Source organism: Antedon mediterranea, chromosome 1 (genome assembly GCF_964355755.1).
Source record: "Antedon mediterranea chromosome 1, ecAntMedi1.1, whole genome shotgun sequence".
NCBI lineage: Eukaryota > Metazoa > Echinodermata > Crinoidea > Comatulida > Antedonidae > Antedon > Antedon mediterranea.
In genome coordinates, this window is record NC_092670.1 from 31,255,103 (window position 1) to 31,268,693 (window position 13,591).

The following is a 13,591-nucleotide window of genomic DNA, read 5'->3' on the forward strand; positions in this document are numbered from 1 at the left end:
ACTGATCTGATTGTTAAACTTGGAAAATATTAATTTTTTTCATTTAAACGTAGAACAGAATTTTTAAACGCACTCAACTGATATTTATTTAATATTGTATTACATTGTATATTATTTGGGCCAAAGGCCATATATAATAAATGTTTCTTGGATCTCCAAGAAAGAATGAATGTAACGCTTTTCTCAACAACACCATCATCATTATGTACGTATGCGGGGAGCAATTGCGCAGCGAGTTTGTCGGTATTTCAAACGATTTCAACTCGACGCACATGATGTGCATGGGTTCACCAAACACAATATCGTCCGTAATTCGACTGCCCGGCCATAATTCACATGGCAGTAGATCATCGGCTGTACTCTCAGAATTACTCATTTTCAACAACCGCGCGACTTTAACTAAACATTAAAAATACACAATCTCGCCTCTTATATATTCACAATCACATACGTTGATATTTTCCAAGGTGGACATCGATTAGACAGTGTACAACTTACCAGGAGATAATACTCATGCCTATTAATTATGCATAAACTTTTGAAGGTCATCGTCTTTTCAATTCGTAAGGAAGTCTTTTATTTAGAAACGTTCAATGCCAACAATTCAATTGTATACACACATAATTTACTTTGCTAGCAGTGAAGCAGTATATATAGCCTACACACACTTCAGTGAAGCAGTATCCTACACACACTTCAGTGAAGCAGTATATACTAACTAATAATGTCTCAGCAAACAGCTAAGTGTGAAGTGCAAGAACATACATTGTGGACGACTCCGTGGTGGACTGACGATGTTGAAGGTAATTCATAAATGTGTATTGTTTGATTTAGCAACGTAATATTATTTCTATAGTGTCACTAGTTTTGTTGTTTTTGTTTTATCAAGAAGAAATAATGTTACCATAGTTTTACAAGGGCATGATTCGATATTATCAAGAATATTGTAATATATCTTTTCATTTCATTTCATTTATTTCACTTTACAAATATATAAATATAAAGTGGAGGAGCTTGTTGTGAATAGGCTCCTCAAAACAAAACAAATAAAATATAAATAATATTATAACACAATTAGAAACTCAAAAAAAAAAGACAACAATTAAACTAATATCTTTTCTCTAACACATAAGTTTAACATGTTTAAAACTAAAAAAACAAGTAAAAAATAGATTATATAAATTATTTAAGAAATATCAAATATATCAATAATAAAAGAATTTACAAAGAACCTTCAATCAATAATAGTTTAAATTGACGTTTAAATAAAGCACAGTTATGAGATTTTTTTAAGAGATAAAGGAAGAGAATTCCAGAGTTTAGGTCCAGTGTATACAAGGGTATTCATTTTAAGACTAGTTCGAGTAAATGGCAGGTGATACTAATCTTTTTGTTATGTTTGGTGAGTGTGGTATTGTTTATTTTTAATGAATTTACTGGATATTATAGGTGTCCGGCGGTTAATTGAAACATGATGACACCAACATTAAATCTATAGAGATCCTCAATTTTTAATATTTTATTTTTTTGAAAGAGATCTTGGGTGTGAGCACGAAAAGTTACCCCTGAGATAATTCTGACAGCTCGTTTCTGGATTAATAAAATTTTAGTAATAATTGATTTTGAAGCATTAACCCAAGCAAGAACACCATAATTTAAGTACGATAAAATAAGAGTAGAATATAAAATATTTAATACTTTTTGAGGAAATATTGATTTCAATTTATACATCATGCCAACATTTTTTTGATAATAATTTGCAAAGGTAATTAACATGGGCTTTCCAGTCAAGTCTGTCGTCAATAAATATACCAAGAAATTTTGTGTTGGTTATTTGATTAATAGGAGGAACATTGTTGAAAATAATATCTTTTGGTAACATACTATATTTGTTACTAAACAACATAAAATAGTTTTTTAGCATATTTAGTGATAGCTTGTTTGCATGTATCCAAGTAGTAACCTTTTTTACCGTGTTATGCAGCGCATAATGACAATGATTGTGGTTTGTCAACTTTTTTTTTTTTTTTTAATTTGGTTTTAGTACAACGAACATCAGTTCAGAATGTTCCACAATGGAAAGATAATGTTAAAGGTAAATACAATACTAACATTATATATCTATATCATAAGTGAGAGAGTTTGTACGTCTGTCTGTTTGTTTGTCTCTCACTTATAATATAGATATTTAGATAGATATGATTCATACTGAAAAACTTGATGCTCATTTGGATAAATAAATATTCAAAGAGGGCACGAGTCAGATGTGTACCCTGAACATATCCAGTATTAAGTCCTTCTCCGAGAAGCCTTGTATATGTTTTAATTGGTTGCAAACTAGCACCAGCACCACGTATTATTAGTTGTATAATAAAACCAGTTTTTCTTCTTTTTTTTTTATAATTTCAGTAACAAGAATACCAATACTGCAGTAAGTATTTTTTATTCTCTTGACATTACATTTTTGTTTATTTATTCGATTCATATATATATCTATATATAATTTATTCATATAGTACATTCGTAAGAGTTCCCTCGGAAGAGCACCCGTTCAACCCGAAAGGAGAGGAAACCGTGGACAAAGGTAAATTAAAGTAAATGCATTGTTGGCGAACGATACTATTTAACGACAGATTATTACAAAGTGCTACAGATTATTACAAAGTGTGACAGCAGTATTACAAAGTGCGACAGCAGTATTACAAAGTGCTGCAACAGATTATTAAAAAGTGCTACAGATTATTACAAAGTGCGACAGCAGTTATTACAATGTGCGACAGCAGTATTACAAAGTGCGACAGCAGTATTACAAAGTGCGACAGCAGTATTACAAAGTGTGACAGCAGTATTACAAAGTGTGACAGCAGTTATTACAAAGTGCGACAGCAGTATTACAAAGTACGACAGCAGTATTACAAAGTGCGACAGCAGTATTACAAAGTGCGACAGCAGTTATTACAATGTGCGACAGCAGTATTACAAAGTGCGACAGTAGTTAGTATTACAAAGTGCGACAGCAGTATTACAAAGTAAGACAGCAGTATTACAAAGTGTGACAGCAGTATTACAAAGTGCGACAGCAGTATTACAAAGTACAACAGCAGTATTACAAAGTGCGACAGCAGTTATTACAAAGTACGACAACAGTTATTACAAAGTACGACAACAGTTTTTACAAAGTGCGACAACAGTTATTACAAAGTGCGACAGCAGTATTACAAAGTGCGACAGCAGTATTACAAAGTGCGACAGCAGTATTACAAAGTACGACAGCAGTTATTACGAAGTGCAACAACAGTTATTACAAAGTGCAACAACAGTTATTACAAAGTACGAGACAGCAGTATTACAAAGTACGACAACAGTTATTAGTTCGACAGTACATAAGTACAAGACAACATTATTTAACATCGATTTAAACAATAATAAATAAAACTAGGTCTGAACAATGTCTGTTTATTGCACAGTCAAGGTATAAAACAGTATTGGTGTTGAAATGTAACACACGGTTACGAAATACATTGTGGCTCAGTAGTTAATAACTACATTTCTTAAAAGGTTTTATGTTATTGCAGCTTATTTTCGTATTACATGCCAAATATTATCTTGGAAACAGAATTGACGTCTGCAAAAAGTGTTTTTTAATTATAGAGGGAGGGGTCTATAATTGAAACAACTTATATTACGATGTAGACTACGGTAAAGCATGGAGAAATAATTTCTCCATGGGTTAAGGAATAGTCAAACTCGTAGGCCTATCCTCTGTGGATGAACTAACTTAACAAGCAATAATTAAGATTCATACGATCTTAGAATTAATACGAGCAACTTCATTATACAGTATTGTTGTTTCTAAAAATTAAGATTCCGTATAATCCTATATATTTATATAACTCTGTAACTAGCTACGTTTATTTAAACCATGGCCCTGTTGCTAGGAATGTACACACACTTGATTTTGATGAGTTAAAAAAAGACCTACTGAAAATATTTTGTATACATTTTTGTTTTGTTAACTTCTTCCACGATCGTACAATTGGGAGTACAGGAAATTCGGAATGGAATGTTTTATTAGTTAAGGTCTTGCCTTAACAGTGTGTACTAATGTCGACTGAGCATTCGTTCTGAAATACAAAAACCCCAACAGTTATATTAACCTAAACACAAACAGGCCAAATTACTGGAATTATCGATACAACCACTGAACCAACTTATCTTGGGACATTAAAATTATTAATATGGTTTGGATAAAACTATTCTAAAATATTCGATTTGGATGAATTGGGTGGGAGACGGAATGTAGCAGAAATCTATTATCAGCCTCAAAATACAGTGATATTTGAAATATTTGGACGCATTTGGTGCTGTTGATTTGCAATTACATAAGACCTACACGTGATATTTTCATCCGTCGAAACTGAGTTAATGAAGCGCATCTCAATGTGCCTGTAACTTCTTCATAGGTCTTTGGTCGTCTCAAATCGAAAGCTACCACATGTATCTAAAATTATTTTCTAATCTTCCATTAAAAGCTAGGCCTACATGACAACTGCTTATACATATTCGAAATGGTGTTTAAATGGAAACACACAATACAGTAAGCTGTTTGAATCGCACTGAAAACGATTTCATGCCTCAATCCACATACGTTTACTTCCACATTCGCAACAGAATTTAGCGTTTGAAACAGGATAACGTGTACCACATTCGTGACAGAATCTTGACGCTCGCTTTGCACTTCCAGAACTGTTCCTAGATGATGGGGTTGAAGTTCGCGATGAGTTTGATCTAAAATAAAACATTAAAGACTGTCAATAGAATAAATCAAAATATAAAATATTAAAGTGACTTATTAAAGATGTTATATGTCATTCCTTTAATCTCGACTACTTAATTACATTACAATTACAGTAGAACGTATTAAGGGGACACTTTCAGAGCCTACCAAAAGCATCATTTGTTTGTACTGCAATATAAAATAAGCCTAATATATTGCTCCGCGTTCGTTTTACAATAACCTCTCCCTAATAGTGGTATCAGAACAGAGGTTTTACAATACTTGTATTAAAATCAATTCTACAAAATAATTGATAATCTCTAACAGTAACAATTATCATTCTGTTTTGTGTTTTCAATAATTTCAATAACAAAAAACAGAAATTATAATTGTTATTTTTGCTGTTACTGTTACAGATTATCAATTATTTTGCTTAAAAGCGCTTAGAAAATATAATTCTTATAGCCTTAACATTTTTTAAATCTGTACCCATCCCAAACTCATATGTAATTTATACTGGATTTGCATTATTAAATATATTACATATTTTATACAAAATGTATAAAATTATATTATACAGATACTGTATAATGTATTGTAATTAAATTGCTAATAAGAAATTATAAACGTTTTCATCCTAGAACTATAGATAAGCATTTACGTGCTGTGTTTGATGACAATATTTTTTAAACCAATCAAATGACATCATGATCAATAAGAACAATAAAATCATCAGGATTATGACATCATCAGATACGACTCAAAAATGTCATAAATAGTTTATATATAATAATAATAATATAATAATAATAGTTTGTGTTTTGTAGGAAAACTGCGTACTGAATTTATTCACTTATGGTCAATCGTTATAGTACTAAAATAAATAAGCCTTAACTCGTTTGTCATCTAAGATTTTTTTTTTTGGCAATGCATGACGCATCATAAAATACAATGGAAGCATTGTTAGTATGAGGATGACATTTATAAAAATAGTGCAGTCAGTAATTGATTAAATTTCAAAAAAACTAATAAAATAATTGTTGTAAAAAATTATTTAACTTAACATAACATAAATACAGTATGCATGTTATTTACTCACAACAATTAAACATTTCAATATTAATTAGTTATTTTGGAAATATAGTTGAATATTATAATTATTATAGTATGCCTTTATCTTGCATGTATGGTTATTTTTTTTTATTCTGTATTTACAAACATAATTGACTGGTTAGTTATACAAAATGTTAATGAAGTCAAATGAAGAGAAAAAAATTGTTAGTAATGTTTAAAGACAAACGGGAGCTGTAAGTGAGCATAGTCAAGAGAAAGTTACTTTCTATTAATAAGGTATTTTCTATTGACTATGATGTGACCATTGAGATTGATAAAAGGCCTATAGATACAGAGTAAAATAAAAATAATTGTTGGAGGATGCACACGTCAAATACTGTACACGCTCAAATAATCGCCACCAACCCTAGACCGGCCCTTTCAGATTGGAAGGGCCAATCAAACAAGTGTTTAAAATACAATAAATATATTAGCCAAAGTTCAGCAATTCATTTTAGAATTGTTAGGCCCTGAGCTTGACTATTTCAACATCATAGATCCACAAAAGCGGGGCATATCTGTAGAGTTTACAGAGGGATAGATATTTGAATTGGTAAGTTCAAGTTATCATACAAAATATAATGTAGGGTTACTTTGAGTAAACATCAGTTCAAAATATCAAGTTCAGGGGGAACTCATAGCAACCAATGAACTGTGAAGATAATTTCCTCATCTTAAGCTCTGTCGACACTATCAAACTACTGTAGTATGACAACAAAAATGTAATGTGCCCAATGGTAGTGATATATCTAATATGGTAGTGATATATCTAATATGGTAGTGATATATCTAATATGGTAGTGATATATCTAAAATGGTAGTGATATATCTAATATGGTAGTGATATATCTAATATGGTAGTGATATATCTAATATGGTAGTGATATATCTAATATGGTAGTGATATATCTAATATGGTAGTGATATATCTAATATGGTAGTGATATATCTAATATGGTAGTGATATATCTAATATGGTAGTGATATATCTAATATGGTAGTGATATATCTAATATGGTAGTGATATATCTAATATGGTAGTGATATGAAATTCATGTTCATATATGGGCACATCACATTTTTTGTTAAATAGAGCTTAACAGATGACTATAATCAAAATGGCGTTTATTCAAGCGAGTACAGTACACATAATTAACATACCCAGCTTCTTTGGATATTGATGGTAGAGCTGAGGCTTTTGAAAATGGGTTACTGCTACTGCTACGGTGGACAAAATCAATTTTATAATACCACATACAGTATGCATTGTTTCTTCAACATGTTAAGGCAGAAATCATGAATATTATGCATGAACATATTTTTTTTTATTTATTATGCTTTTTTTGTATGATAATGGTATCAAATAAATCAAATCTTAATTTATGATTTGTGCCTTAACATATTGGAAATAAAAATAATGCATACAGTATAACAAACTATATGGCGTTGCCAATAAGGAAACTATACATTGAAACTATTTCTTTTAAAAATAAACAAATAAGTAAAGTCTAAAAATTAAAAACATTGTCTGTGTATCCATTATTAACATGTTTGTGTTTATTAATGGACACCCTTGAAACACACAAGTAGTGTCATTGCCCAAATATATTTTTCAAAAAGTAACAATTTTGAAACCAAAATGATAGCAAGCTTAAAATATACATAATAATTAATATATACATATGCATAAATCCCGGCGCACACTGTAGCTATCGGCTGAGCCAACTGGCACGAATAACACTTTGCTCACAAAAAAATTTGCCGCAAATTGTCATCGCATTCTATTGGACGCATACTAAACACCTTCAGTACGCGAGTTTCTGATTGGATAATTACTTACTACGCTATATGGCGCGCGCTGACATATTATGATAAATTAGAAAATGGCATGCGCAGAGGAATTTTTTAGTGAGCTGTTAGCTCACGTTTGGTGCACACAAAAAAATTACACACATGACAAAAAATATTTTCCTTACAGCACGTGTGGCCGATTCTTCAGGAATTTTCCGGCGCACAGCAAAGTGTTATTCGTACCAGTTGGCCAAACCAATAGCTATGGTGTGAGCCGATTTAAAGTATCGCCAAAAAAATACTGTAAATGTTTATAATATATATTGTCTATGTGATCTTACCTATCAGCAGAAGAAATCCTATTGCCACCACTTCCACTGTCTCTACGATATGAGTTATACGTTCTATTATGGTAATCTGCATCATCATCATCATTGTTGTCATCTAAATCATCATATCTGTTACTGCTATAATTTATGAAATTAATTGGTTAATTAATTGAAATCAAATTATCGATTTCCTTGTTTTAATAGGGGCGAATTGCTATAAGCAGTCGATAAACGGCCGGCTATAATTTGTTATGTAGCAAAAGTATTCTTTATTATAGACTATTGCTGTACTGCGGTTTTATCTGTAAGCGGTCTTATTTGGTATTCTACGCGTAAAGTACGCCATTGTTACTATTTGTTACTGTATGCGGTCAATAAAGATTTTGATTTGATTCGTTATATACAATAAAGAAGAAAAAGTAATAAAATCAAATTTGGAGAATTGATTTAACTACAAATATTTACCTAAATCTGCTGTCACCACTGTTTGATCTCCTCTGGTTTATTACTGGTTCCCTCGGTTTGGGTTTCTTGCGATCTAGACTATTACTCCGCTTCCTTAAATTTATACCATTCATTGAAACTATTAAATAATGGAAATAATGGAAATATTAAAAAAAAACTATTGTAATATAACTGTATTATATTCAATAATAATACAAATACAGTACATTAAGAATATCCAATAAAAATACTATAAAGCTCTGTCTACGCTATCAAACTAGTTTGACAAAAAAAAGTGTGATTTGCCCAAATATGGTAGTGATAATAATGATGTCATTATGTTCATATATGGGTACATCACATAAAGTTTGATAGAATAGAAAGAGCTTAAAATGACTGGTTTGTTTACACTTCAATGCAGGTAAAGTTGTTGAATTACATTGAATTGAATTACACACAAATGGAATACACACAATAATTTTCCTGATGCAGATACTGAATACTATTACTATGTCCAGTAGATCTTTTTTTCCACAGTAGGTCAGTATTACGTGCAAACCGAAAGCCCAGCTTATGCGCATGCATACAGAAGTCATATTTCCATTTCTGCGGGAGATCACAGCTTCTTGATATTTTTGGTTCAATGATATTAGTATGTCTAAACTTTATTATGCTTAATGAAAAATTGTGCGTCCAATCAGAAATCAAGAAAAAAGTTATCGCGCGTTCAAATAGGTATACGTCATAATTAATGTTCGCTATTTTAGTTGAAAATAATAATAATGTACCAGGTTTTCTAGATATTTGCATATGGTCAATTTCATCATAAAGTGATGACACCTCATGTGATGATTTTGAACCCTTTACTCCTGACCCCGATCTTGATCCACTTGGTGATCCCTTTTGTCCACTTGGTGATCCTTTCTGACCGCTTGCTGACCCTTTCTTCACTCCTGGTAATGGCGGCTTGTACTGAAATTGTATTTGTTATTTATTTATATTATTATATTAAATTACATTTAAAAATTTGATTTTATATGTAGTAGGGATATTAACAAAGAAATTATAAATGGGAGGCATCCATTTATATCTTTCTCTCATTGATTTAAAGTTTGAAAGGGAAATTCGATTTGTTTGCATTTAAATTAAAATTTGTAATATTTAATGTTAATAATCTTAGTAGTATAATATTATTAAGTTATTATTTATTTATATTACATATATTAGTAGTTCTGGATCTGTATCTAATATTGACTTCACTCGAGTGGAGTTGTGGCTTGGTGGTTACGATGCTTGGCTACCATTCGAAGGGTCCTGGGTTTAAGTCTAACGACAAAATTACAACTCCACTTCCAAAGACTTTGTTTATGTAGAGCATCTTGTGTATATATTTCTCTTTTGAACCTCTGAGGGCTCCTATTAGCAATTGCTGAATGGATTACCCTCATTAAATATGGTTTTTTAAAAAAACAAAAGAAACACAAAAGAAAAGACAACAAAATTGTTAATGGTGGTGATATCATTATTTAAATTGTTATAATACCTTAGTTCTTATTGCAACATTTTCTTTCTTCACTACTGGGCTTTTATGTACAATACGTTTCTGTTTCTCTTGACACCATGGTATATGCCTCTCAGCTGCACTACTATTGAAGCGACGGGCACAACATGGACATTCTACATAATCTGTAATAATGGCAGTCATAAAGAAGAACAAATCATTTTCTTCACTACCATGTATTTTCCGAGTGTCATAAATTTCTTAAATGTATACTCTTTTGGAGAAAAGGGGCTATTATCGCTTTATCGATTCATCCATTATTGGTCGGTGTAATTTAAATACTCGTCTAACTACCAGGCTATAAACAGAAATAATTTCTAAATGGTCTATTAACGAACTATGATCTAGCTACTGTTTTAACCTAAACAACTGCTATAAAGCTATTTGTGCATTCCATTAGGAAGAATCATAAACTGCTTTAGGACATTATTTGGCAATAATGGTATAACCAACAGCTACCAGGATAGTGTGTTCATATTACTCTTAAAAGAACTTAGGACTTTAGCTGGCTAGATCTAGCTACTGCTGGTGGTCTAACCAACAGCAACCAGGATAGTGTGTTCATATTATTCCTAAATGGTCTTAGGACTTTAGCTGGCTATGATCTTAGTGGTCTAACCAACAGCTACCAGGCTATAGTTGACACAGCAGTTGTTAGGGGAAGAGGACGACATAGATTCTGTGTAGAGAGTAAAATCATCAGTAATATATAAATAAATGTTATTTAGAGTTTCGAAATTTCACTTTTAAGTTTCATTTGAACTGTATATTTAAGGTTATATGTACATCATTTCTTGTCAGGAAAATGCCAACTTTATCGTCCTGAAAAAGTTAATATGACAGAACTTCACACAAGCTGCACCCACTTTGTTAAAGCTCATGCATAAATTATTCATGAGCACCGTCCTGTGGCTTCCCGTTCTGTGAAGTCCCTAATAGTAATTGTCTAGGAGGGTGTTCATTTATGGATTTGCAATAGAAAACATTTGATACAAAGAAATGTGTATTATTATATTAAACATAGTCCCTAAACATTACCTGGATTGTAAGTTGGTTTTGGTGGTGGTGGTAGTTCTCCTCCAGTCTTGATAGCATGAGAAACTTTCTTTGCTGCCTTCATTGTAGATATGAACTCTTCATGCTTAGCTCGCCAATTAGACTTTGATTTCTAGAAATTAAGAATAAACTTTTATTTATTTATTTATATTCTTGTGTTCTAGTTACTTGGTGAAAAGGTTTAAAGTAATATTTATTTTAATATAGTTTGAAAATACATTCCTAGACTTGTCCAATTCTCCACTTATTTTGTTTTCCGGCAAATATGAAGCAGGTATTTCTTTTTTCCAATGATATTCCAGAATTTTTATTTGGCAAAAATGTTCATAATTGGTATTTAATTTAATTTTAGAAATTTCTTTAGGAAATAGTTTCCAAAGAAATTTTCTTTTTTTAATAGGAAAAAGAGATACTCTGACATGACATAGACACACTATCTATGGTTATATTTTCAGAAGGTGAAACCAAACACCTAATAAAATGATTTGTTCTACAGTATTGTACGAATAAAACATTCATCATTTGTTTAAATTATAACACACCTGCTGTACAAAAGGCTAGGCTAAGGCCTAAACCATTCAGAGAGGCAGCGCTCCAATTTTAGACGGAAAGTAGATAACATGCACACTACAGATTGATCTAGCCTATACTTGTAGATGCTTACTGTGTAACAAAAATGTGCCTCACAATCATCCAATCTAATAACAAAGAATCTACTAACTATTGTACTTACAGAAGGAGGTAGTTTGCTTGGTGTCTTTTTAGACACTATTAGATCTGTTCCATCTGCCCTTTGTTTTGCAGAATTAAAAACTTTTCTCTTCTTAGTGTTAGATTTAAAGCATATTGGCTCATGTTTCATCTGAAATTAAAGGAAAGTAAAGTTAAAATAAACTATTACTATTAGTATAAATATAATCTAAATCATTAGACAGAATTGGCCCTCTAGAGCTCAATCTGTTTGGTGATAGATTGTCATTATTTCTGAAGAAGCTGTCCGATCAGGACAGCGAAACTGTCAAGGTTAGTTTACATACTAATTGTTGGTTTGAAAACAGAACATTTCTAATAACTTATTACTACAATTTAAAACTAGATAAACATTTTCAATCAAATATAAATAGTGCATTATTATTTAAGTCTAGACTTGACAACTATTTTCGGCTAGAAATGGAATCTAATAGGCACTAGCCTAAACTATTTCCATCAAACATTAAGTGTAAGTGTGTAAGTGTATTGAGTTGAAAATTATGTTATTGCTACTACTGTACTACTGCTCTTTCATACATAGGCTAGTAGGTTCTTAAGTTTTGGTTCAGACACTGAATAACGTTGCCGTAACCTGAATCTAACCATAAAGATAATTTGGTAGGTGCAAAAGTGCAGTAGCTCCATTTTTTCAACTATTTTTACCCTTTACAGCATTTGGAATTTATTCATTTACAGTTTCTCTGGCTTTGTTAAAATTAGCAGCAGTAAGCTTGTCCCTTTGTGTGCATTCTGACCTGCTTGCCAAGGATATAGGTCTGGTGCTGCTATATCATACTGCGCTTAAGTGTAAAAAGATTGTTATCGAATTGAATAAAAACATACAGTTAGCATAATGGTATACAGTATTAGTCTTTTTTTCACTCACCAACGTTTCAGGTACAAAGGTTCTACCACAGCATGCACATGGTTGCACATCTGCTGCTGGTGCATAAGGTTCATCTGTGAAAGCAAAAATATATGTTTTTCTGATTAACATGCAAGCATGCCTTACCTAGCCTAGCCTACTAGCTAGCTACTGTAGGCTCTATTAATATAGTTTACAGTAGGCCTAGTAATATTAATTATATTATTAGCGTACTAGATAGAGGCCTAGCCTAGCCTACTACCAAGGGCTAGCTAGAGGGCCGGCTAGGCTAGTCTTAGCTCTACTCGGCCTTGCTAGGCCTAGTAGAAGTAGCCTAGGCTATCTTAGTATCAGTAGGCTAGGCTTAGGCCTAGTATAAGTATATTATATAGGCCTAGGTACTAGGCCTAGCCATTCATATAATATTATACTATAAGTATAACTATATTATTATTTCGATTCTAAATATATAATAATAATAAATATAAAACGATACGACGCTTAATAAACTGGCCCTGGTAATCATATGGATCGATCCTAATAAATTAAATGTCCTATTACCAATATTGCTAGGCCTAGGCTATGTCTGTGGGGTGTCTGTGGTACGGAAGGAAGCCTAGCCTACTAGGCCTAGGCCTATCCGCCACCGACGCGATCAGCCGGCCCAGTAGCGAGCGAATGTAACCATTTGTTTACGGTTGCTATCCACACATTCCCCTGCTTCTTAATATCCAGTATCTGAATAATACATTAATTTCAAACTAATAATAACCTACCTTCATATTCTTCGTCATACATTCTTTAAATCGTATACTTATCTACTTCAATTACAGGCTTACAAAGATGTTCAAAAGGAAAACATACTAATGTTTTGACAGAGTTTTCGCGTTTTCAAAATCGATCAA

General features: G+C 32.0%; 1 protein-coding gene across 3 annotated transcripts; it reads right to left on the reverse strand.

The window, feature by feature from the left end:
* Positions 1 to 3,456: 3,456 nt before the first annotated feature.
* Positions 3,457 to 13,586, reverse strand: LOC140048942 (zinc finger C2HC domain-containing protein 1A-like). 3 transcript variants are annotated; one of them, XM_072093751.1, is made up of 10 exons: positions 13,463 to 13,586; positions 12,708 to 12,781; positions 11,805 to 11,933; positions 11,054 to 11,183; positions 9,998 to 10,140; positions 9,243 to 9,426; positions 8,476 to 8,593; positions 8,023 to 8,148; positions 7,052 to 7,108; positions 3,457 to 4,788 (listed from the first exon to the last, which is right to left on the reverse strand). In XM_072093751.1, exons 1-10 carry the CDS (start codon positions 13,482 to 13,484, stop codon positions 4,629 to 4,631), a joined length of 1,143 nt encoding a protein of 380 aa, XP_071949852.1. In that variant the 5' UTR covers positions 13,485 to 13,586; the 3' UTR covers positions 3,457 to 4,628. The 3 variants fall into 3 exon arrangements, with proteins under 3 accessions (XP_071949852.1, XP_071949846.1, XP_071949860.1); XM_072093745.1 differs by having other exon boundaries at positions 7,052 to 7,111; XM_072093759.1 differs by lacking the exon at positions 7,052 to 7,108.
* Between the last annotated feature and the right edge of the window lie 5 nt (positions 13,587 to 13,591).